This window comes from Leptonotus elevatus, chromosome 2 (genome assembly GCF_054856555.1).
Source record: "Leptonotus elevatus isolate MCC_2025b chromosome 2, RoL_Lele_1.0, whole genome shotgun sequence".
Classification (NCBI taxonomy): domain Eukaryota; kingdom Metazoa; phylum Chordata; class Actinopteri; order Syngnathiformes; family Syngnathidae; genus Leptonotus; species Leptonotus elevatus.
Window position 1 is genome coordinate 12,494,487 of NC_141240.1, and position 26,798 is coordinate 12,521,284.

Here is a 26,798-nt window from a genome sequence, read left to right on the forward strand (position 1 = left end):
CCAAAAAACAACCATGCACAAATGAATGAGCTGAGTGTGCAAAAAATGTTTTTAATGTACCTCATGAACTCAGACCAACATTCTCAACACTTTAAAAAGATTTATTGAAGGTGATCCAAAATGCAACCCAAGTAAAGTTATAAGAAAGGGAAAAGAAAATGGTGTGCTGGTGGAACACTGACAGAAAAGGGGAAAACATCCACTGGTGGAGACTCAAACAGTACATTCACATCAAGTTATTACCAAGGAATGTCCTGATCCTTTTTTTTTTTTTTTTAATAAATCTAATAGAAGTGCACTTCATCAAATGTCCACCAGGTGGTTCTAAGTGTCCATTAATGATACGTCACTGTTTTCGAGGACTTGACTTGGGGAGAGGAACATATTTTTAGAACCAGCTGTGTGGATAACTCCTGGGTCCTTTTGGCTTCCCTACCCTGTTCCCACATCCTGCGGGAAGCAGAATAAAACATGAAAGGTTTTGCGCTGAAATGAGCCAATTAGATATAGGTATGATGATTAAGAAGATGGTGGGAGCTTACCAAATTTAAACAGGGAGGTTACGACTCCCTTTGTCGATGATGGAAGTAGACCCGGAGTTGCTGGCTTTACTGAGAATGTGATGGGTTGGAAAAATATATATATATATATTATTATTATTTATTTATTTATTTATTTTTAAACATATTTCAGTCTTTTCACTGAGATCATTTTTGTGTTTTATGATAGGACACAAATTTACTTACTTTTCTGCTTGTCTCTGAACAATTTCAGACTCTGAAGGAGACAAAAGCATCCAATAAGCCAGCATGTAAGATTTAGATACAGATTTTTATTTAATTTTTTTAATATTACCTTTTTGCAGGATGGGCCCTTCTCATTGCTTTTTTCTGATTTGTCTCCTGACATTGACATCCCGCCATCGGCGAGCGAGGCCTTTTGGCTCACATGGCACCCTCCGACTTGTGCTGATAAGGAAGAAGCAGAGCTGGTTTTTGTAAGCATGCGCATGGCGACTAGGTTCTCTGGTGTGCAGCTCCTTTAACTCATTCACTGCCATTCACGGCTATAGACTATAAACTATTTCTATTAGTTTAACATTTTTTTCCCACTTTTGCTAACAAGAGTATGAAAACCTAGAAAACATTTATTGTATATTTAGGACAGATATAAAAATTTTGATTAATTGTTAGTTAACTAGTGAAGTCATGTGATAATTACAATTTAAAAAAATTAATCGCCTGACGGCCCTAGTTTAATCGTAATTAATCACATGATAATTTTATATCTGTTATAAATGTACAATAAAAAAATCTAGGTTTTCATAAAAAATGAAATTAAATGGGAAAAAAATGTTAAACTAATAGAAATAGTTCACATGATTTTTTGACGTCTATAGCAGTCAATGGCAGTGAATGAGTTAAAGACTGAATCTACTCACCACTTCCTCCCTCAGCAACAGGAGGTGTGGGTGACAGCCACGCTGGAGTCAGTGGCTCTAAAAAGAAACGCAACGATCAACAAAACCAATTACGGATTGACTTCATGATGGGCATCGATTGGATGCATAAGATATGAATCATTTCATGGGTTAGCTTTATGAAAACTGTTTGGTCAGTCATCTACTTATTATTGGATGCACGAGTCTTATCAATCATTTGGCTTGTTTTCTTCACTACTAATTCATGAGCAATGGCCTCAACTAGGATGATAAATTTGCAGCACATTAGCTGTTACATCCATCTATCCATGTTTGTATACTTCTTATCTCAGCTGACTTTGATGAAAAATTTGACTTTGTGGAAGATGAACTAAATGATAGGAAGTGAACCCAATCTTACCTGTGAAAGTCATGTTTGCTTTCAAACTCTGCAAAAGAAAAGAGAGCACTATGTTTAGGGTGCCTCGATATAAGATGGCAAGGGCACGTTACACTTACCTTACTTCTCACCCATGGCTTTGCCTCTCTCTCAAATGAATCGCCGACCAGCTTTGAAACACCTGACCACTCTGAGGACGTCCCGATTCTGTTCAGGCTTGCAGCTGGTGTGATTTCTGGCTTACTGGCGACAGGAGCTGCGTGGCCCAAAACAATTTCATCATTTAACACACTCACCAGCCGCAACATTATAGCCACTAGCACGATATAACGATATCAAATTCAAGAGCAGTACAGCTCAAGACCACTCCAAACTACAACTGCAATCATAAACGTATTATTAGGCACAGTTGAGCATAATTGTCTTTGCAAAGGCACAGTTTAAATACAGACACCAGCGAAACACATCACACACACAGGTTATGTCTTATCTGTTAATATACAAAGGTATAATAAGTCGAGGTTTCTGTGATAATAAATTGAAAATAGAAAAACATTTTGTAGGTGCAAGATTATGTCAGCTCGGGCCTTTCTGTGAAGAGTTTGCATGTTCTCTGTGCTTGTGCCAGCCAGTAATATGGAATGTAATAATAATAAAAAATAAATAAATGTGATAAAAATGACTAATATTGTAACAACAATAACATTTTTATCGATAATGTAATACCTCATTACATTATTGGGGTTTTATTACATTTTTAGGTGGGTCTTAAAAAATCCCCCACCCACACAAATCTGATCATGTAAAACTTGATGGATAAAATGTTAATTTTTAGAGCAAAGTTCTGCATTTTGTGTTTGGAAAATCTAGACTGTTTTATATATTCACAGCAAAAACTGAAGTGCTAAAATGTTGGTGTTAAATGTTTCAGAGTTTATTTCTCCCCCTAAAATGTATTTTTAACTGATTTAAGTGTTGGAGTTATATGACAGAGTTGATTTATTTAGTGTTAAACTAACTACAGGGACTAGTACCTATAATGTCATAATTTCCCCAAAAATATATATATATTTTTTTATTAAATAATTGGTGAAATGAATACAAAATTTGGGATTTTAAGTTAAGTGCAAATTTTAATCGATTTTCATGCGTTCTTACATTTTTAGGAAATGATGACATTGAAATTGATGGGTGGATGGAGATGCTTGGCCAGCTGATTATACCAACCTGTGTCAACAGCTAGTTGATAGGATTCAGGGGTCCGTTGGGGCAGAGGTGGAGGTATGTCTACATCGGTATGAGCTCCTATTGAAATCAGAACATTTAACAACAACAACAAAAGTTACTACATTTGTTGACAGCAGCGTAACATGAATGATGTCCCTTCATTTTAAATGTAATTGTATTGGATCCTGTGTTCAATCTATAGCGCCTGCCAGAGGGAAGAAATTGAGCCTGTAAGAATTGACTGTAGTCTATCATTCCAAATCCATTAAATCATTGCTATGAAGTGAGACAATAATCTCTGAAATGTTGGAACTGTGTTGGGATAGTATTGATGAGGGAGTTAGGTTACATCCTTGTAGAATGCGCTGGCTTCATGTGAGACGAAACACAGGATGTGAGCACTCACCTGTGGCGACAGTTGAGTCCGACTGGAGTGTGTGTTCATTCGGAGACAATGAGCCACTGCTGAGGATCGGACCAACTGTCCATCGCTTCCTCAAATGTTCTGCATTGTAAAACAGAGGGGTGTTGAAGTAGGGGTCCTCCACCATCAGACAGACGGCGGGCGCCGCAGTGGGTGAAGCCTGAGGATTCGGCGAAGGAATGTCGTCACCATGATGTATGTTCTCCACTGCAGCCACTTCTTGATCAGTCTGGACCCCTTTCGGTGAAGTTCTACGTCCTTCCTGATGGGTTGTTTGGGCTCCATAAAGTGGCCGTGGTTGCTCCGGGTGATCATTACTTTGTGTGAAGCCACCTTCTGGAGCAGAGGGCAACATTGTCTCTTTCTGTGGTATGTTGTCCGTGTCCTCATCACAGATGCTGTGGAGTTGTAGCTGACGACTTGCAATATCTTGCTCCCTCGTAGATGCTCCCATCGTTACCTTGGTTGTCGGATAAAATAATACGAGTCAGAAATCCTGCTGGAAGATTTTTTTTTTTTTTTAACTCACCTCATTTTTGGTGCTCTGTTCATCCATGGACTGCGAGTATCTCTCAAACAGTAGCCTGATGATCCTGTAGACTAATTCATACTGTTCCTAAGGCGGGCAAAACACAACACAAGAGATGAATTTACAAAAATATGACAGATGCAGATGACAGAAATATAAGGAAGCTACCTTGGTTTGAACCACAGATGGCCTTTGGGTTCTCATGGTATGAACTAAGTCACATAAATTAAAATCTGGAGTGATCATCTAAAAAAAAAAAAAAAAAAAAAAAAAAAGCAAGCAAACAACAAGCTCAATGCAATTCTTGTCTCGTCTTTAATGGTTAAATAAAGAAAGGGCTGGGCGATATTTCTTACCCCTTTCTTGAGGAGGTTCCAAGTATAATCGATAACGCAAAGCACTCCTGTTCTGCCACATCCGGCACTGAAACCACAGCAGCCAGAAGCGACACTCAACATATCTTAATGACGTGGAACATCTTTCAGTTATAAAATAAAACAAATAATGTATCAGTTGCAGTGGATGCCTTTTCTCGGCTTAGCTTCTAGAACCATTTTTGTCAATCTTGCATACAGTAAGTACGGTATATGAAGTCCCTGGTCTTTTTAATGTTCAAACAGCTAACAATAAATAAATAATAATAACAGATTGAAGGCAACCCCCATACCATGTCCTCCTTTGTACAACTCAACAAATGAAATTAATTCATAAATCGGTACTTGTATTGCTTTTTCTCGAGTTTGTCTGATCAGGAATGACTACCGATCTGCAGTGTCGGGCATGTTTTAAACTCCACAAAATGGAAAGTATATGATCTCTTTTGAGCCATAAGAGAAGTCCGTTTTCCTGTGTTGCAAAGACGCTTTTATTTTACTCATAGATTTTGTATTTCTTTAAATAGCACCTGCGTAAAATAAATGAGTGGGTGTATTCTCTTTTTGAGCAAGCGTTGATGCGATATACTTCTAATAACTGTTAACTTGCACAAAATACTCATGTAGGCTTTAAACAGTTCTAATGTAGGGGGTGAACCCCGAGGGGAAACACAGTAGGTTATTGGTTTCCTGTCTTTGTGATATAGGAGGGTCTTTACAGCTGAAGCTGAGAATAGACATGCATCATAAGAACACCAACCAACCACAACAATATGCGCACCTGTGCAGTCTAATGAATTGTGCTCGTTGCGAAAAGTGAAGTTGAAAAACTTTCAATATCTCAGCGCCTTCAACCTCATCAAAATCAACACAATAAAACAGTGAACCAAAAATGTAGATCATGAAGAATAATTGAAACTGAACAGAAGGTCTAATGTTTTTCCCATCACCACTTGAAGGTAATGTTGCTGGAGAAATGTAAGCTTACCTGCAGTGGATGCACATCGGGATGTCATCGTGGGACTGGTAGGTGCGCATCTCCTCCACCATGTCCAAAATGGAAGGAATAAAATCTGGCACTCCGTGGTCTGGCCAGTTAACATAGTGCAACTGTTTCAATGTTCGCTGACACTGGAGAAAGTTAAGACACACAAGACAAAAACACGGCCAGTATTATTCAGAACATATCGGCAACATTAAAGACAAATTAAAGACAAATGTGGATTATGAGGACCAGACATCGAGTGTTTGTTATCATCACTTGCATTGTTATATGTCAATCTTAATGTCCTTGTCAGATAGGCTCCTTTGTCTTCTTCAAAATCCTACACAAAAAAAACAACAACAACAGGGCACCCTCAGTTTTATTCTTCGCCTTTTGTTTGGTGAGATATTCGAAGGACTGGCCGTAGCCATCAGAAGTAGAATACTCACGCAGTCCGTAGTGAAGGGCCCACATACAAATGACTTCTCCTCCTTTTGTGGCCAATAACGCTCACACTTTTTCTGCAAAGAAAAGAAAATAACCACAAATTTTGAAAAACAAAAACAAAACAGACAAATGTTTAAACCATTGGGAATCTTTTTCAATTTTTTTTTTTTTTTTACCTTTCCCATCTCAAATTCTCGGCAGGCCATGACTATAACCTAAAGAAAACAAAAATAAATAATGTGATGGTGGAGATTACAGTTCATGCATTTGAGTGCTTTAATTGTATGTGAGCTAGTTTCACAGTTAGTTAGCAAAAACTACCAAACTGATTTAATTTCCACAAAACTTTCCACAAGGCCAAGAAGTGACCACGTGATGAGGAACTGGATTAAAGTGCAAACTATGGAGGTAAATTTGGTGCAAAACTAACTTGTGCAAAAAATTTGTACCTGTAGAAAAAAGTCTAAATTTGTATCTGTAAAAGTCGTGATTTGTATCTGTAAAAAAAATGTGTGCCTGTAAAAAAAAAAATTGTGTCTGTAAAAGAAATTTGTACCTGTAAAAAAAAAATGTGTATGTGTAAAACAAATTTGTATCTGTAAAAACAAATTTGTACCTGTAAAAGTCATGATTTGTATCTGTACAAAAAAAAATTTGTACCTGTACAAAAAGTATAAATTTGTATCTGTAAAAGTTGCGATTTGTACCTGTAGAAATGACAACTTGTAGTCAAAGAAGTCGCCACTAGGATGGCGGGACTCGCGGAAGGATACAAGCAGGACACATCGTCGCCAACCAACATACATATTAAGAATACTTCAGTCGACTGAAGTATTCTTCCTCAACATACATATTAAGAATACTGAAGTATTCTTCCTCAACATACATATTAAGAAGTATTCTTAATATGTATGTTGGTTGGCGACGATGTGTCCTGCTTGTATCCTTCCGCGAGTCCCGCCACCGTCGTTCGCTAAACCAATGAGGTTGCGCTCCAATCCGCTCAAATCCTTCTCACTTGATTGGTCAAAACAACCCTTCATTACACCAGAGCCCGCCCCCTTCTTTACAAGTACAAATCACGGCGCTCTACAAGTACAAATTAGTTTTGCTCCATTTGTAGCGCGACAAATGGGGCAAAACTCACGTCACTGAACAGCAGCAGAAAAACCACTTGTGACTCCTAGTGGCGACTTCTTTGACTACAAGTTGTCATTTCTACAGGTACAAATCGCAACTTTTACAGATACAAATTTATACTTTTTGTACAGGTACAAAAAATTTTTGTACAGATACAAATCATGACTTTTACAGGTACAAATTTGTTTTTACAGATACAAATTTGTTTTACACATACACATTTTTTTTTTACAGGTACAAATTTATTTTACAGACACAAATTTTTTTTTACAGGCACACATTTTTTTTACAGATACAAATCACGACTTTTACAGATACAAATTTAGACTTTTTTCTACAGGTACAAATTTTTTGCACAAGTTAGTTTTGCACCAAATTTACCTCCATAGCAAACTAAACTACATTCTACTTAAAGGTGGACAAGTTGTTGAACGTGGCAGTAGGCATCAACTTTCACCTTTACTGCCACCTACAGGACCAAAGTAAAACACTACCGTCTGGCACGCCATGATCTGTTTGGACATGTTTTGGTTTGTTTGGACTTGCAGGAGGTCTGCGCTCTCCTGCGTGCCATTTTTAATATTGCTTATTGTCAGCACTTTACTCCCTCTAAAAATGTTGACAATCGTTATTGCCAAAAATTCTACTCACAATATATAATATTGTAAATCAGATGGCAACTGTGGATGAGATCTGAGAGAAAAATGTATTAGGCCTTTAATTCAATGTTTATTTAAGTAATGGAAGGTGAAACAAATCAGTATATTGATGTGTCTACGCAGCAATTAAGTGGCTCGTACTTTTATGTCATACTCCCACAGCATCCTCATGAAGTCCAGCACGGTGTGATGGAGTGGACCCTGAGTAGCAATGTAAGCCTTAGCGCCTGTCACTCCCTGCCCACGCACGCGCACACACACACCCATACACACACCATTATAGTCACATCTTCAAATATACCTATAATATATATTAAAATATGAACTCATTCATTTTACTCCGATACTGTAATTTTGCTTACCTTGATGAAACTTGCATTAATGTAGTCAGTGTCATCTTTAGAGGTGGTCAATGTGAGCTTCACTCTGCTGTGGTCAACTACGAGAGATGTTATTGAACAACAATATCAGGCAAAACGAACAAGTCAAGGGCAGCTCTGTTAACATGAAGTAGGGCCAATTATGTTCAACTATTGTGGCTTTGGTCGTTTTATCTTTGTCCGGAATATGTGAATAAATAAGGTAAAAGTGATAGGTTTTGTTTTTTGACATAGTGAAGCAAAATAACGTGAATTATTTAATTGTCCTTTATTGTTCATGTATTTCCTTTGAATGAAGCTTACACGGGAGAATGTCCTTGTATCTGTTCTTCTTCATGTTTTCCTGAGTTTCTGCTGATTGGCTGGGGTAGGTCTTGTCATCGCGATACTTAATTGACTGGTTTCTCAACCTCTGTGGGGAAAAAAAATCAACTTTCAACAAACTGTTAGCTTGAAACACTTTGTATTCTTGCATTATTATTTGTTCTGTATGTGGTAGGAATATGATAAAATTGTGGACGGTGTAGGATATGAATCATCAGCACAAGCTCAGAATCGCTGACTCATATTACTACAAAGCAGACATGTACAAACCGAGGACTTCCACTTGTATTCTACCTTCGGAAAGATTTATAATATCACTAGACCGAGCATGTTTGCCAAGATTTGTGAAGACACTGGCCCTTGTGTTGGCCGGCCTCTTCTCTCAGATCCACAGAGTCTGTAAATGAACTTGAATTTGATGAAAATGAAGTTGACGTAAGCGCGGTTGATTTTCCTCTGGAGGGGTCGAGATGCGGCGTCATGACAGCAGAGTGCCATCTTACGACTCTGGCGTGTGACTTGTTCCCATGGCAGCAGCTCGGTGATAATGATTTCTGTCGACTCGATGTCTACTACACATTTTATGTTGCTCTGTAAATTCTGCTCTCACTCTCTGATACAGACCGCTTCATTGTTATTGTCATATCAACAAATTCACCATGACGTCCACTCTCGCAAAGCTACAAGTTTACAAGTTGCCACTTTTCATCTGAGACCTCACTGCCAACGTGAAACTCGTCCCACGGCCGTTACACCCTGTTAAGCGGTCATGTTTAGTTGCGTTTATGTTTTACTACCACTGACTATGTTTCTCATCAGCACAGTGACTGCCATGAAATTTTGGGGGACGTTTGCCAAAAAAGCCCACGCTGTTTCACGACCATCCCATTTTGTCCACGGTGGCCGCCATGAAAAGGAGATGATGACACATTGTCAATCTGTGTAACTGAAAGCAAAACATCTAGGTGGTCTTTCTTCCGTTCATGTTCTGCCATTGAACAACATTGAAGAGGAAGCACAGTGGCGTTTTCTTCTCTGAAGTCACTCATCTTACACTTCCTTCAGAGAACACAAATTTGCTATAGGCTGTATTGAAATAATGTAGTGCAACACCAGACTCACCACAAACTCCTTGTCCTCGTTGTCTTGTCTATCCAATTTGGCGAGCAAGCTTCTCACTATACAGGTCTGCTGCTGATCCATGACTGCGTGCTCTCTGTCCATAACAGCTTTAGGTCACCTTTCGTGTTAGGACACCGATCCACAGGTGTGAGACTCAAAGGGCACTAAGGCACTAAGGCAAGGTCTCCTGTCACTGCTGCACTTTTTTTATTGCAGTTTTCACATCAAGGAACTAGGCTGAAAGAACAAGGAAGTTCACAGTTTGTCTCACTGGGTCCTAAAGTCACTCGGTGCACACTGTATTATAGAGGGAAACATTGAAACCCCATTGAGGTGCACGCAAGAGGAGTGCAGGAATGCATGGGTTTGGATGTATGCTGAAGATACTGAATGAATGGATGTCAGAGAGGCAGTGATAGCCTTTGATTCTCTGGAAGCGCTAACTAATTCACTACTTGTGTATCTCACTATAATCAGGATCATTATCAAGCTTCTGAGAGATTGTTGATGAGTTGATCATTTGATTCAGCTGTGTTGTAGGAGGGAGACATGTAAAACCATTTGGATAGAGCATAGAATATTTATGGTTAGAGGCTTCAAACTGTTCGAGGCAAATGTAAATCCAATACAGTGGTGCTTGGGAGTTTGAACAGAATTCGTTCCTGCAAAGTGTTCAAAGTCCAAATTGTTCAACCTCCGAAAATTGTTTTTCAATAGGAAATAATGTAAATGCAATTAATTCGTTCCCAAGCTCCAAAAACAGAAAATTCCTATTTTTATTTCTATTTATGTTTGTTTTACATTTACAGTATTTAAACAATAAAAATACCTGTTGTGGTGTGATGGCATCAGTGGATGATAAATGCTATGTTAATGCTAGTTTTAGTTCAGTGCTGAGTTTGTGTATTTTACATTGGGCATATTGTTAGACTACTAACAGTACTACTACTCCTTGCATTTTTTTACTCAGATTTTATGTTTGAAGTCCGAATTGTACGAGTTCCGAGACGTTCAAACTCTGAGGTTGCACTGTACATATGTTTACGTGACACGTGATTTGAAATGACTGCGTTAACCAGTACAACAAAGAATTTATCGGAATCAGCCATTTTTGTTGCCTCAAACGCTTTAAGGGCGGAAATAGGAAACTCCCAGTGGGACAAATCCGACTTCAAACCCACCTTGAATGTAGCATAAGACCGCCATTTTGACTTTTGGTGAAAGCTCGGAATTGTCAATACAACGCAATGCAAATGCCATTTGTATACGATGAAAACAAATGGCGTACTGCTTTTTCCAGGCGACTATCATACAAACCAGTCAGATTCTTATAGTTGTCAAATGACATTTAATCAAAATTTTAAGTCAAAATAATCCTCACAAATCATATTACAAGGATCCAAAGTCCAATAATTCATTTCACCTAGTTGACCGCTCGTTTGGCTCGTGACATTAGCTCGGAATGCTCGGAAAGCTCAGAAAAACGCAAAAATGATTCATGAACAAAGATCAGAAACCATCCCACTAAACATCCGACGTCCATTGGACCTCCAGATCATGTCCTATCGCGTCGGCCGGTCGTGGACTGCATTTCTACGTCCATTTAACCACCAAAATAGGTTGATATATGACGTCTAACCATGGCCTTAATATGGACGTTGATATGACGTACCATACTCACCATGTTTGTAGGTTTGTACATGAGCACAAAAAACAGTATCACATACGCTGCATTATTTGTGTTTTTATTTTAATTTAATTTTTTAGTTAATGAAAATATATATACGAATTTGTATGTTATTGTTATTTTTTTGGACTCGAAAGTTTACGTTTCGACGCATATGTGGAAATTCATTCTATCCTGCGTTTGGTGTATATATAGGCTCCACCTCTCTAGACTCTCCCATATGTGCATTCAGGAAGTGGTCTTGCTGATCTGCTCAAGGTAAGTTGCATTAAGATGCCCCTGTTATTTTCTTATAGCCACATTTATACTTTTCGTTTCAATGCTGTATTGTGATCTGCCACTAGCATTGTCAATGGCAGGAGGACCTGCTGATAGTGATGGTAAAACGAGTCTTTCCGAAGCTCTGAACCTTTTTTGAACCACTGTGTCATAAAATGGTTCACTACCCGAAGCTTCATTCAGTACCCTTGGATGACCTCTAGTGTCAGTAGGGATAATTGTACATTTGGGTTTCATCCAAAATAAATGTGACACGCTTCTTGTGAAAAATAAATAAATAAAAAGGTATAATAATTATTATTATCAATAAAACCTAACATCGCAATTTTTAATGTGGTAGTTACTCAAATGACATGGCAATGCAACTGTGTTTTATGAATTTGTCATTTGTACCCCATCGCAGAAATTACACCCATTAAGCAACACTTAAAAAAAACAAAAAAAACATCCATCCATTTTCTTAACCGCTTAGTCCTCACAAGGGTCGCAGGACCTAAATGTAAAATAAAATGTGATTGTCTATAGCTAGCCACGCACCGACGCCACTGCTTGTTACCACTGTTTACATGTTTCAAGATACTTTGGTCAAGTAATTATTCACCTCTTCATATGTTCTCCTTTTCAGATGTATGCTATAGCAATGTGGGAGGAGGAGGGCAAAGAAGTGGAGGGCACGGTGCCATTCATCTGGATCGAACCATCCGACAGCACACATATGGCTTTAAAAAATAAACCTATGTAACAAACTGGATTAGTACGCTATATTTTTATTTCTTTATTGAGGATTTTAATGCATGATTTCGCACTATTATTTCAGTCATTTTAAATAATGAATATAGGCCTACAACTTGATCTATATAAAGCGCCAAAAGGACGCTCACACGACCTGTTTTGCACCCGATTTCAAATTTTCACTGACGTTTTTTTTATGTATGTCACTAATCTTCATTGAAATGACGTTGATGAAATTACGTAATCTGATATTGCAATCTGCACCTAAATGTGACGTCTTTCTACGGATGACCATTACGTAGAAAATATGTTGTTTCTACGTCTGCTTGCTCAGTGGGATTTGACACAATTGCAGTTGCTTTTTTGTTTTTTTGTTTTTTAAATCAGCGATAATGGCCTAAATTTCTATTTTCAAAGGAGTTGGGATGGTCTCTTAGAACTGGTCTGTTTCTGGGATAACACATTTTGAATTTTGAATATTTTTTGTTTTGTTTTAAGTCCTAAACCGGGTGTTGAGCAGCTGTTATTTTGAAGGTGGTCAACGCAGTGGCATGTCTGCATGTTACCGTAATGCAGTTTTAACAATCGTTGGGGCGGCTGGCTTGACTTCGTCTTTTCGAGTGGAGGCTGGCCTGACCACAGTCTTTTTACATGATGTACTGTACACCAGGTTAGCCACTGGAGTGATTTTCCAGAATTTTGGAAAGATGATTCATAAATACATATACAGCACGCTTCACTATTGTTTTGTACATTTTGCCGAAACTAGAAAAAATCAGTCTGCGAAAATGGATTGCCCTCAGGCCTCAGTGATCATACTAGTACAGTCATTATACCCATCAGTAATCAGTCCAGTCGATTTTAACCAACGGAGTCCATTTCTGCTTGTACACGATCAAGCTGTCTTAACTGCTTTACAACTGTGAACTGTATTTCTCCTTAAATGTGCTACAGTTAGCAATTTGCTGTCTGTAAATGTTGTTGTTTTATTTACTGTGTATTAAATGAATGAGATGAGAATAGAGCGTGTTCTAAATTTGACACTGTTAGTTGTACTGTACTTACAAGAAGCCGGGTGGAGTCGGTTGAGTCATGTGGTGTATATGGCTGGCAGCCTGGCACGCCTTTTCCTGTCAACAATTTTGGGACGTAAATTCACCATCTTGAATGCGGCATTTCCGATCGGGGATGACCTTCGGGTGAGTTAAATAATCCTCACATTGTCTTTTGTACGGTTTGTTTGTTTTTTTTGTTTTTGTTTAGGCCAAGTCTTCAAGTAGTTAGCTCACCGACGTTGGGTGTACCGTACTAACATGGCGCCTACAAACCTGAACGTTAGTTAATGTTTTGCTAACTGACAACATGCTACAAACGCAACCTTGTGCTAGATTGGCAGTTCCGAAGAAACATTCACTACACCACAGTGTGATGTTCAATACATATTAGTAAACGTGATACAGTACATCTCTCCCGGGTGTTGGACATTTAAATGGGCAGTGCCCACGGAGCTTCTAGCTACCTAGCTAGCTGGTACATCTGATAGCTTTCTGCCGTAGGTCTTGATGGTCCAAGTAATAATTTTGTCAATAAACTGTCAGGCAATGACGTCTGCCCTTATCATTCATGAGTGTCCGCATCGTATATTTCAACCCAAAAGGAACATTAGCTTCCGTGTGTGTATGTTCTGTATGTAGTTAATCTAAAATGCACACAAAAGTAATGACACACATATCTGAAATGGGGCTCGATTATATCAGTTGCATCATTTTCCTGCGAGTTTCTGAGCTTTACCAAGATCGCAACTAAAGTTTCCTGCTTTAAAAAAAATAAATAAAAAAATCCTATCGATGGGCTTTTTTAACAGGAGGAAAAAGTATATTATTTATTTTTAAATGTATTTTTATGTTATTCATTTTAACTGGCTGGGAATGGGCTTCCTTAGGAATTATTTTTTTTTCCTGTTCCAACATTGTGTCCATTTAGAAAATAAGGCGGGTTTGGTGTGGAGGCATTTTTAGTGCAGTCCTCTACACATATTCGTGGCCTTTTTAAACAAAAAAAGGTTGGGGTATTTCATTTAGTATTCTCTCATTTTCTCTTGTTGGTTTTCTTTATACCAATACTTTTGTCAACTAAAATGTTAAGACTGCTAATTAGCATATTCATTCCTTATTGTTTACCAGGTATTTGTCATTGCTTTGCCTGATCCAACCATGGATGTCTCCTCCTTGTTTCTGCTACCGTTCTATCTTGGCCTTTCCGTGGTTGCTCAAGGTGAGTGGCGTTTGAGTGTTGGAGGGCTCTCGTGTTGGCATCGTTCTCACCTTTTCGTATTTTGCAATTACAGCTCAAGACTGTTCCAGTCCTACTTTAGGTGCCAACATGAACCTAAAGGGCGCTGATATTCTTAGCGATACATTTCCAGATGGGAGCAAAGCTGCTCTTGCCTGTGCTGTGGGTTACACTGCGAAGTTTGGGGCTCTGTTCATCACCTGTACAGCTGGTGTCTGGAGTCCTGTGACACTTGAATGCGATAGTGAGTCGTTTTGTTTTATTTAATTTTAAATAATTGTTATGACTGTGTTCTGATGTAAAAATCCTGTATATTTAACCAGCTTGTTAATTAGGGGTGTGCATTTCTACACTAAAGGATGGTTCGATAAGCATTTCGATACAGGAAGTGTGATAAAGTCCAACCCAAGGACAGTTGACATTTTCAAAGTGGAAAGATTCGGTTCAATTCAGTGGGATCATGTTTCAATTTGAAAAACTTAATGCTTAGTTTGAGAGGGTATATGATGTAATGAGTTACTTGTCATTTTACAATGTGAATGATTAAAGTGGGACAATTCAGTTCAATTTGATGCACTCGCATCTCTTAAATCAAAATCAGTTTTTCAAATAAAATATTTATTTATTCATGTATTTATTATTACACCCAAGGTTCGAAATAATTTGCATTTTGCACCTCCATATAAACACGTTGAAAAGAAAAACAGTGAGCGGGCAGCACGCACTTGCGTCACATATGGGCAGGAAGTGTGAGGGGGAAGCGACGCTATTCAGTTGATGGCGTGGGATGATGACACGTGTGGTAGCCTTCCAGATTAAAAAGCAAGGCAACCACCATGGCATGTAATGGTTGCAACAATTTAGGACCTTGCTCTCTGCCAAAGAGGCCCAGTGTGACGCGCGCGGGGGACCCAAAACGTGGCAAAAACATTAACATTCTGTCAATCGGTGAGATTCATGTTAATATATAAATGAAGGAAATGTTTGTTACCTTTCAAGCTGTCTTGAGATTGTTTGAACACTCTAAAACTTATAGTAGAATGAGGAATATTTGTTTTATTCCTTCGTCAGCTGTTTTATACTCAAACGGCTTTTAACCTACTGTAGTAAGTCACTTGCGGAAATGCTCGCTTCTCAAGTGAGTGTTAATACCTTTTTATTAAATAATGCCTAGGGTTTTTTTTTAATGCAAGAAATGCTAAATTTAACCTGAAATGTGCTGTAGATTGGTGTTTGAAATGGCCTTTGCTGCTATGCAAAAATATGAATCGTTGATATGATATAATATGATGAGATTGTGTATATATATATATATATATAAAGGAAACAAATGGTGACCCGCTCCGGTATGGCGGGGAGATTAGTCTCGCATGCATCATAAAAATAGATTGTTTGGACAAAAATGTCAATTTTGAGATTTCTCCAAAAATAGCATCCTTGAGGTCTCTATGGCTATGTTCACACTGCAGGCAAATGCGACCCAGATCGGGTTTTTTTGCCCAAATGCGACCTGAACGGCTCAATTGGTCATTTTTTTCATATCCGACCTGGGTCACTTTCATATGTGGTCCTAGATCGGATACGTATCCGAATTTTTGCAATGCGACCGCAGTCTGAAGGGCCAGGTCGCATATATCCGACCTACACGTCATCAAAAGTCCAATATGCGCTATGCGCGGGCGGGGGCATTAAGCTTGATTTATGCTTGACGCATCAGCAAGGTCCGCACGGCTCGAGAGACGTACATGAATCGGCAAAGTTGTTTCGGGTAACAGTTTTGACTTTATATTTGACTTTAATTTAATCCCACTTGAAACATGAAGGATAAAGATGACATTTGTGGTGGTGATATTAGCCACGCAGACGGCTCATTTATTACGCGCGGCAATGACGTGACGTCGTCGTTAGGAGAGAAAAAAAAGAAGAGGTCTCTGTGAGATGAGGCGCTCGAACAGGCTCGCCTCATTTTCACAAAATATTATTTTTACCTCCTCCTGCATCACTCCTCTGTAGATATGAGATGGTAAAAATATGAGCCCCGACAACGGACTTATAAAAGTCCATGGCACGCTGGACCATACGTATTTACTTCCGCAAACACAGCGTTGTGAGTGACGTATCTTCTTCTGCGCATGCGGGTCACTTTGGGGACGCATTACGTCTACACAGCAGACAGACACAGGTCGCAATTAATACGTAATGTGAACACTTACGCAAAAAAATCGTATTTCACCCAAAAATCGGAATTGAGCATTAAGACCTGCAGCGTGAACGTAGCCTATTTTAATTTCCCAGCAGCACAAAAGGTAAAATTGTAGTTGAAGTGTATGAAAATACGCAATTATTAGGACGTTAGCCAACATGTTTATTAGCCGACTTTAGCTAGCAATTCGTCTCGGAAATCTGCCTCGAATAACCCGGTGTTTCTCGCCTCGAATGTCACTTCACAGATGATTGATTATAAATGACCGTCAAAATTGTTTTTTTCATTTTTTATGCAACTAAATGCATTTCAGACATAACATCCATAAACTTAATTGTCACAGAATACACCGAATGGCAAATAATCTTCTAATTCACACAAAATTATTAAATCGAATTTCCCACTGCAGTAATATGACCTCATTTAAGCAAGAAAATACTACAAGGAGCAACAATAAACTAACCAAACTTTGGCTGATGCCTCAGAAGATGAATTGCAAGATTAATGTGATCTTCAAAGTTGAGGCTGATGTCATCGAGGTCAAACTTGAAAGTTTTAAAGGGTTCAAATCTCAGATGATGGCCTTACCTGCGATTGGAATTGACAGTTCCTGAAAATGTCAGGTTATCTTTTTCCTAAGGTACTGGTTGCTTTGGACATTTGAAAGATGCAAGGACCAAAACTTTAAACCCGTTTTTCTCAAAAGTAGGGATTTCAACTTGCCAACATTCAAATTGCTATAACTTTGCCAATTTTTGAGGTACGTCCATGTATTATGTATCATTTTAAAGGGAATTGAGTGTACAATTTGAATATATGAATACCTCATATTTGTACACATGAAGACCCTTTTGCCAGAGCCGGTCACAATTGGTCATTAAGTAAAAAGTTGTATTTTCTCTTTATTTACAATTGCTCTTCAATCAAGCAAATATTATCCAAATTTTCAGTACGATGTTATGGACAGCCCTACAATTCAAAACATTGTCATATTTTCATTGTTTGATTAAACCTTTGCTTCATTCATTCATTGATTAGCAAAAATGCTTCTCAAAGAAAAAAAGTTATTTTGAACCTTGGTTACATCCCTATTATAATTTTTTTTTTCTCCAGGAATCTACTGCCAAGCTCCACAACCAGTGACCAATGGAGATTTTGATTTTTCAGGGGGGTCGCAGTTTGGTGACATATTAGGCATCAGTTGCTTAAAAGGGTAAGAGCTAAGAAGTATGAGAACTCATTGTTAACTTTGTGGCTGTTGAGTTGCTGTCTGATTGTATGAAGGCATATTAGGGCCACACTGGATTTTTTTTTAAAAATAATGGTATTGTAGTAGACACATATTTAATTAGCCCTGTGAGATAAATTAATTGAAATACGTGGTTACAGTAAAGTCATAATTGTGACTTCAAACATAAATGTGAACACAACAGCAGACCAGTGGCTGCTGTATCGAGAGACCTTCCATATATGAATCCACTATCTTAATTCTATGATTTTTAGTCTCTTTATTTCAGTGTAATTGTTTTGTATTTTTCTCAGTATGGCCCACGTTTATGCAAGGTGGTGCTTATCACCAATAACTGGTAAAAGGAACTGATGCATAAATTAATCTGATGTCTACATTGTTCATGTTCATGTATGTGCTTCTGTGTGAGCAACTGTCCACATTTTCTGACTGTGCTGGAGCCGGGGACGTGTACTTTGTCTGGATTGGAAGTGTCAGATATTGGCTTGGGTGGGCAACTCGGCCCTCGAGAGCCAGAGTCCTGCAGGTTTAGGATGTTTCCCTTCTCCAACGCACCTGATTCATATGATCAGCTTATCTGCAAGTTCTTAATAAGCCTGATAATGACCCTGTTCATTGGAATCAGGCGTGTCGGAGGAGGGAAACCCCCAAAACCCTGTAGTACTCTGGCCCTCAAAGGCCGGAATTGTCCACCCCTGCCTTACAGTCAGTGTGCCTTTGGCATCCTTGTATATACTTAAAATGCTTTCTTACAGAGTTTAAAACGTTGGTTACCGTACCACCCCTGTACACCCATGTGTGCATGTTCTCCCTGTGCTTGCTTCCCTCGGTATTCTTCCTCCAACATTCCAAAAACATATGCATTTGGTTAATTTATGACTTGGTGTGAGTGTCAAATAGTCTGTTTGCTGTATACGTGCCCTGCGATTGGCGACCAGATGGACATTTTTGACTTGTTTTATTTTCGTATATTGAATAACCTACTACTATTGTATTGACATGAGTAATATGGGGTAGGACTAGATACGTTCTTGTACTTCTTCCTACTCTCTTCGAACATGTAAACTTTGCTGATTTATGACAACTATTGATGTTCCTTTTCATTCTTTGAATTCTTTTTCAGCCCCTTAATGTTTATATGCTCAATCAAATAATGAATCTAATTTCCTTCCAATTCCTGTTTTCCTACCTTATTAGATACATAATTGTTGGTAGCACTCAACAAACCTGTTTGGCCAATGGGAAGTGGAGTGGCCACCCACCATCATGTGAAGGTAGTTGACTTCAGTTGCTTGACCAATTATGACAGTGCTGAGGACTTTTTACTAGTTGATATTTTTCATTTGCAGTGGTGATCTGTAAACCTCCACAGGAATTGGCCGAAGGCTCTTTCAGCCCCAAAGAGGTCAACTATAAATATGGAGATGTTGTAAGGTACACGTGTAAGAAAGATTATGTCCTCAATGGGTCCAAAGCAGTATCATGTTCCCATGATGGAAATTTCACACCTGATCCTCCTGTTTGTGTCAGTGAGTGTACCCTTACTACCCATCCACTCCTTTAACAACATAATCGGTAAACTTATAATTTCTTCTTTCCTACAGAGGTTAAATGTCCCGAGTTCAACGTTCTAAATGCTCAGGTCATTTCAGGTGCTCGACCTCCGTATGAGCACATGGAATTTGTGAAGTTTCAGTGTAATTCTGGATTTGAGATGATTGGATATCACACCGTGACATGTCAAATCAACAGCCAATGGTCACCGGAACCGCCAACTTGTCAGCGTAAGTCATGTCCTGGCTCCACAGCATGAAAGGAATCCCGTACTCAAATGAATATGAAATATTTCATTGTAATAAGAAGTGCTTTACAAAACAGGTCAATTATTTTGTATAATATAAAAGCGTCTGTATCATGAAAAATCTACTTTTGGGAGCTTTTAGCCATGTTAAAATGCTAATTCCTCACCCCAGAAATGGCGTTTTCCTCCGTTCACCTATCTCTGAGCATCATAGGTCATTCCTGCTCTCCAAGCACCAGCCCCTCCCAACCCGAGAAAACGAGCGGGCACTCAATCTGTGACATGTGGAGTTAGGATCCACCCCCGCACCGCCTCTGCGGACTAAACACATGCCTACTTTCCCTGAGGGCCTCCATGCTCGCAAGATAGTGATAAAAGTAACCTTTATCTATAAATAATTTGTGAATTCATATCTCACTTTGATGAAAAGGGACATCATAAAATAAATGTGCAAGTTGGACAGGTTGGATATTACAGCTCCCTATATTTAGTGTATTTTTCACCTAATTTTGTGTAAACATTTTTTTGTTCAACTCATAGGAGCGACCTCTTATAATATGGGGACAGATTTGGCCCCCCCAAAAAAAGATTCATACCAAACTATCCCTGATCTTCACGTTTTTCAGATCCACAAATATATTATGATTTACACGTTATTTTATTTGTGTGCATCATCATCATCATTTGGAAATATTCAATTCCATTTTTGAAGTTGTGTTTGTGAATCAGCGGGCACGGGCATAATTATTTTTTTTTTAGACTAACATCAATATCAACACACACACTTGTTCCGAACATTCGCGTGTGGAAAGACCCGTCCCTCCTTTTGTCTGATAAGAGGTATGGTTGATGTCTCCACGGGAACGAGTATTCTCCCGTTATTAGTTGGAGATTGGGAAACAGAAAACTAGCTTTATCTGGTGATCTGGTATGTGTTTCTATTACGGGGGGGGGGGGGGGGGGGGCAAATAAGCATGTCCACACCTACTCCATCATTGGGACATACAAACCCCTTCACCATGGTTGGGTGATGATTCCCAGAGGCAGAATTAAGAGATTTAAAGGGTTAATTGCTGACAACATGCCAAGACATCAACTAGAAAGATGCTCGATATTATAGACAAACGCCAATGCAAAAATGTGTTCAAGTCCCTGTAAAGTGAAAACAAAAATGTGTTCAACCGAGGAGAGTGTTGTTAACAATCCTGCCAAAATTGAATGATTACTGAACATAAAAAAATGGCCTTATATTTCTAATAAGGCTTCAAAATTGTGTTGGGAGGGAGAAACAAAAACACATTTTCTCTGCTCTCAAACGCTATGGGTATGTCCATTGAATCCACTGAAAAATGGATGCTTCGGGAATTTTCCTACTATAAATCAGTAAAATACTTATTTAAAAAAAAAAAATGCGGTGGAGTGGCTTGTTGCTTAGGTAATAACACAACCTCTCTCTTTGCTTCTACAGGAATACAAACTCCTACGACCACTGTTGACAAAAAGACAACAACAGGTATGTGTCTACATGGACATACCCACAGCGTTTGAGAGCAGATAATTGTTGTTTTTTTGATTAGAAATATATGGCCATTTTATTTATTTGCTTGTTTAATTTTTATAATCATTACATTTTGGCAGTGTTGTTAACACTCTTCTCGGTTGTCTCAAATTTAGAACACATTTTTGCCTTCGCTTTTAGCGGTGGTGTCTTAGCCTGCGTTCACACTGCAGTTCAATTCCGATTTATAAAAAAATAAAGAAGAAGAAAAAGATCGGATTTAACACAAAATCTGAATTGGGCATCACACCCTGCAGTGTGAACGTAGCCAACGTCTGGTCCTCAAGAACTTGAGTCCTGCATGTTGTAGAGGTTTCCCACGTTCAACACAGCTGATTCATGTTTAAGATCATCAGCAAGCTCTGCAGGAGCCTAATAGTTATCCTTATCATTCATGGTCGAAAACATGCAGGACTCGGGCCCTCGAGGACCGGATCTTGACGTGTGCTTTACAGGGACTTGGAACAGATTTTTGCATTGGAGTCTGTCTATACTCGGTCTTCGAGGGCCGGAGTCCTGCAGGTTTTGGATGTTTCCCTTCTCCAACACATCTGATATATGATCAGCTTATCAGCAAGCTCTGCATAAGCCTGATAATGGGCTCTTTGCACAAATCCACTACTTCCTGAACTCAGTACCACTCTTTCATTTCCTGTCCTTCATGATTGGCTATTGTCGTTGTGGTTACTGAGGTCAGGCACACCTGGATTAATGAGTTTGTCCAATAATGAAAGACAGGAAATGAAGGAGTGGTATTGAGTTCCGGAAGTAGTGAATTTGTACAAAGAGTCCATTATCCTGTTGATTGGAATCAGCTTGTTGGAAGAGGGATACATCCAAAACCTGCAGAGCTCCGGCCCTCGAGGACCGAGTTTGCCCACCCCTGTCTATAATATATTGCTCAAAAAAATTAAAGGAACAAAGTGTTCCCTTCATTTTTTTTCTTTTGCAATGTATATGCTATCTATATATTTACTGCTCAAAAAATCTAAACAATTGAGGGGAACACTTAATTAAAAAAATTTTTTTTAGCAGTGTGTATTGACAGAAATTTTATTAGAAATCAGTAAAATACTTATTTAAAAAAACAACAACGCTTTTATAGGAATAGAAAGTCCTACGACCACAACACCTGTTGACAAAGAGACAACACCAGGTATGTGTCTTCATGTGGCACAAAAAGCAATACTGAGGTTTCTATTGGCTCATTTTTCTTGTACTTTCTTCAATCCTTGAAATTAAAGCACTTGCGTTTGGACATGCACTAAACATTGAGTCAGTATATAAATCTTGTTTCAATCTATGTTGTGTAACATGCATATTGTGTCCATTTCAGCTTCTCCTAAACCAGATGACAGTAAGTACTAATGTCTTCTGAATAAAATCCTTTAAGTTTAACTTATTGATAAACTGCTGTTTGACACATTTCTGACTTTTTTTCCTTTTTCTTTTAGATGGTGGCAGTGGTAATCATTTGGGGATGTATCTGGGTATTACTCTTGCAGGTGAGTGTTAATTTCCTGCGATAACTACAAAAACAGTATTCTTTTATTTCAACAAGGTTCTGTTATTTTGTATATGTCAGGACATAATGTGTTTCCTCCCTGTGTCACATTTGGCCATTAAGTGTTTTGTTACATAACTTACTTGGGGTCTCTCTGATGTGCATATTCTAAAGTGAATTTGCGATTATACCAAACATGATAAATGAACTTCATTAACTCATTCACTGCCATTGACGCCTGTATACGTAAAAAATTTATTTGAACTATTTCTATGAGTTTACATTTTTTTCCCACTTTTGTTAACAAGGTTATGAAAACCTAGATTTTTTTTTATTGCACATTTACAACCGATATAAAATGTGTGATTAATTGTGTCATGCGATTAATTTCAATTAAAAATGTATCACCTGACGCACCTAACTTTTAATTATCTTTTCTTTAAAAAAAGAAAAAAATATCTTTTACGATTTTCTTTTTTTTTTTTTAAGAAAAGATGGTTAAAAATTAGGGCCGTCAGGCGATTGAAATTTGTCATTGTAATGAGTCGCACGACTTCACTAGTTAACTCACATTTTATATCTGTTCTAAAATTAAAATATCAAATTCTAGGTTTTCATACTCTTGTCAACAAAAGTGGAAAAAAATGTTAAACTAATAAAAAATTGTTCAAATGAATTTTTTTTACGTATATAGGCGTCAATGGCAGTGAATGAGTTCAAATGCATGCGAAATCTCGTGAGGCGTGTGCACGTATTATATAAGCTTTGATTTACAAGAACAAAAAGGGAAGTTGCCACGTGTACAATTTTTTAAAGTATATTGTCAAACTCTATTGAGTGCAGTAATAACTTTGAAGAATGTTGAAGTCCCTGCCAACATCTAAATGGTCATGTCACTAATTTTTCTCGATTGTTCTTATTATGAGTTAACATTGCATTACTCTACAGTAATGTGCACTGTAAATGTTTTTAGCACCACTAACTTAAAGGTTCTTCCAACAATATGCACCTCCGCACAATGGTATACAATTTGGTTGCCTTAGAATCCAAACCATTCATTCTTGAGAGACTGGTAGCCGGATCTACAGAAGTACTGAATATGCAGGTGCAAGAAAAAGTGTACAGTAAATAATGAACCCGAGAAGGAATATGCACATATGGTTGTGATTCCAATGTGACCTACAGTATACAGCTGGATATTGTTTTCAGTTCAATGTATGTTCAATGTCGTATTTGTTGCCTTAATTACTCCAACTTTTTTGTTTTCTCCCTGCTCATCAAAGTCTTCTTGGCACTAGTTGCCATTATTCTCGTTGGATGCTATTACTGTGGAGGCCTTGCATTCATCAAGAAAAAGCGCAAAACTGGGTAAACTGATCTTTTCTACGGCCGCCTATGCAGATTAACCCTTGCACGAACACTTTCTGGCTTTTTAGTACAACCCTATTCATGTTGTCACGGTGCCTTTTTACTTTTTGTTTGTTTTGATGCTGTCGTGTTTTGTAATGTGGGTTTTAACTTTTCATGTTGGTGTCGCACCTCTCGTCATGGGCGTACAGAAGATGGCACTAGTAAGAATACAGCAACTTTGACGTTGGGTTGTTCAAGCTCCAAGTTAAGTGTAAATGGATCAAAGCATGTTGGGTTCTTATTTTGGAGTAGCAAACAGTGTTGGCTCTTACCTGAGGTAGGCTGAATGTAGAATAAAAGCCTTTTTAGGCTGTAAGTGAATATATTTAGTGTTTATTTTTAGAGATAGACTGATGTTTTTATCGGTAGTCAGGGAAGCCGTTAATTTTTGTAGCCGATATACATTTGCAGGGGGGGAGGGAGGGTGTCAACATTTTTAATAATAATAAAATCTACAGCACTTGACTGTCTTAATGCCTTCAAGCACATGTCTATTAAACAGCTTTTATGATTTGCAACATGCTAAAGGTTTTTTGTTTGCCATCAGCTTTTGCACTAACTATAATGCCAACTCACAAATAGCCACTAATTTGCGGGCTAACTGTTAGCTCGCGGGCTAACTGTTAGCTCGCGGGCTAACCATTCACCCACACGCTAACCCCGGGATAACTCCCAAATAGCCGCTAAAAAACAGCTATTAGGTTAGCTATTAGCTCGCGGGCTAATAGGCGCTAATTGCTGCTTATTGGCTGTTAGCACTGCACGAGCAACGAATCAGATGGTGCTGTGGGCGGGCCAATGCTGCAGGGAGTCAACAGCCGCTGACTGGAGAAAAGCGCCCGTCCGAGCAAAAATAACCGTTTTTATTATAGCGGCCATCAAAACAAAAAAAGAGGCAGATGCTGATATTCATAAAATGCTGAATATCGGCGCCAATTATCTGCCGGGCCGATTATCGGTCTATCCCTATATTCTCATTAAAATTGATAGCCTGAAATTAAAAGTGAAGCTAGTGTATCGTTTGCTGTATTTAGTTGCGATGGGAATCGTCAGGCATGTGGTGGACACATGCATGAGGACGTGACCACAAGCATACTTGTTGATCATCTCATCAGGCAATCCTGATTTTAAAGAACTTTACGTATGCATTTCACAACGTTGAGGCAGGCAAGACTTTGTTCCATGGTTCTCACGAGACATTTGAACACATTTTTCTAACGATAGTGGGCGCAATACCTTCCTCTTTTTGGTATGTTTTCATTTCTTTGGGAGCCCTTTTCAGCTTTTGCCAGCCCCTACGTTTACACTTGTGTTGATTGGTCATTACTGCATTGCAGCTATCGGAAAGGCCACTCCAATGATGAGGCTGCCAAAGATGGGGAGGGAGTGGTTCGGTAAGACATCTGGTGCTGCTGAGAGCTTGAGTTCAAATAAATGTGCTTCTCATCCCCAAACTGCACTTGCATGTTATGTCCATCATGTATCAACATTGTTAGAGATGATTTTCCCTACTTGTTCCTCGTTCACAGCGCTGCATACCATTTTTCACATGTTCTAATTCATTTTTATTTTCTTGTTCACAGTAAGCATAGGACTCCTGCTGGCACATTGGTAGAAATGGGATGAAAACTAACCGATGTCTGTCAAGTGGATGTTGCATTAGTTTCTTATGATTGATCAGTAACATGGTGCACTTAGCACCTTGCTCGAGTTGTTTTTTCCCCAGCACTTTTTTTTTTAACCATAGGTTTCCTTCCCCCACTTGCAAATCAAATAATTTAGTACTTACAATTTTCTACTTGCACGCTGAAATGCAAGCAGTACAACATGGGTGTACCTTAAATGGCGAATTGAATTCCAAACCGCCCATGATAAGTAGAACATGACTCAAAGGGCTTTGAAGCAAATGTGCACTTCCTTCAGGCATGTCAGATTTTCCCCAGTATAGTCCCAATGGGATCTCCGAGGAGGAGGAAGAGATGGGATTCTTGACGCCTTCATGCACTTTGTGTTTTAGCTTGTGGCTAATATGTTTTGTTTTTACTGCCAAAGACTTGCATTATTCACTGTTGGTCAGCCAAAAAAGGCTTTGCTGTGACTAAAAAAAAATAAAAATGAATGTATTGTAAATAGACTACTCACTTTTTAAATATTAAGCACTTATTGACATTTCTCCATATTTATTGGCTTAAAATCAGCTTTCATATTGTTTTGTAAGTTAAATGAAATAAAAGACTAGCCATCACGTTTCTGGTGTGTGTGTTTAAAAATGTTTTATTTTTTAAAAATAGGCTTTTAAACTGGTTCCAGTAACTGCTGCGTTCCGTTTACATGATTGTTTATTTTTTATAGTGTGGAGACACTTTACAAGGTGAATCAAACACTAAACAGCCAGCACAGCTTTGGTCACTGTCGATACAATAAGAATCATAATGTAACGTCACATAAATAGGAATGGACATCTTTACATGACTTCAACGGGGGAAAATATACCGGTAGAATTAAGCGTGACAAATACTGAGTGAAATATGTTTCAAATGATTAAGTCTATGTAAAGTGTTCTAAACGCTGTTGGGCAAAAAAATTAATTAAAAACCGACATAGTGTGATACTAAAAGTTAAGAGATAATTGTGAACACGCTACTGTTATCG

The 26,798-nt window shown here is 38.5% G+C and overlaps 2 protein-coding genes across 9 annotated transcripts; one reads left to right on the forward strand and one right to left on the reverse strand.

Moving 5' to 3' along the window:
- Positions 1-31: 31 nt before the first annotated feature.
- Positions 32-13,631, reverse strand: LOC147178457 (tyrosine-protein phosphatase non-receptor type 22-like). 3 transcript variants are annotated; one of them, XM_086067393.1, is made up of 22 exons: positions 13,195-13,631; positions 9,432-9,668; positions 8,289-8,397; positions 7,968-8,044; positions 7,747-7,842; positions 5,983-6,021; positions 5,809-5,880; positions 5,640-5,699; positions 5,363-5,505; positions 4,357-4,423; positions 4,169-4,246; positions 4,001-4,087; positions 3,661-3,931; positions 3,454-3,552; positions 3,048-3,125; positions 1,940-2,076; positions 1,842-1,869; positions 1,442-1,498; positions 856-968; positions 747-777; positions 543-611; positions 32-450 (listed from the first exon to the last, which is right to left on the reverse strand). In XM_086067393.1, exons 2-22 carry the CDS (start codon positions 9,531-9,533, stop codon positions 389-391), a joined length of 1,875 nt encoding a protein of 624 aa, XP_085923519.1. In that variant the 5' UTR covers positions 9,534-9,668; positions 13,195-13,631; the 3' UTR covers positions 32-388. The 3 variants fall into 3 exon arrangements, with proteins under 3 accessions (XP_085923519.1, XP_085923518.1, XP_085923520.1); XM_086067392.1 differs by having other exon boundaries at positions 3,454-3,931; positions 13,195-13,629; XM_086067394.1 differs by lacking the exon at positions 9,432-9,668 and having other exon boundaries at positions 3,454-3,931.
- Positions 13,181-26,391, forward strand: LOC147178458 (membrane cofactor protein-like). 6 transcript variants are annotated; one of them, XR_015093995.1, is made up of 14 exons: positions 13,181-13,328; positions 14,313-14,403; positions 14,477-14,665; positions 17,738-17,837; positions 19,071-19,147; positions 19,223-19,402; positions 19,478-19,657; positions 21,143-21,187; positions 22,338-22,388; positions 22,569-22,589; positions 22,687-22,737; positions 24,020-24,104; positions 24,296-25,540; positions 25,730-26,391. XR_015093995.1 is itself a non-coding variant. In XM_086067395.1 (14 exons), the coding sequence occupies exons 1-14, from the start codon at positions 13,233-13,235 to the stop codon at positions 25,770-25,772; spliced, it is 1,266 nt and encodes a 421-aa protein (XP_085923521.1). In that variant the 5' UTR covers positions 13,198-13,232; the 3' UTR covers positions 25,773-26,391. The 6 variants fall into 6 exon arrangements, 5 of the variants coding, with proteins under 5 accessions (XP_085923524.1, XP_085923523.1, XP_085923522.1 ...); XM_086067395.1 differs by having other exon boundaries at positions 13,198-13,328; positions 25,484-25,540; XM_086067398.1 differs by having other exon boundaries at positions 24,296-26,391.
- The last annotated feature ends 407 nt before the right edge of the window (positions 26,392-26,798 follow it).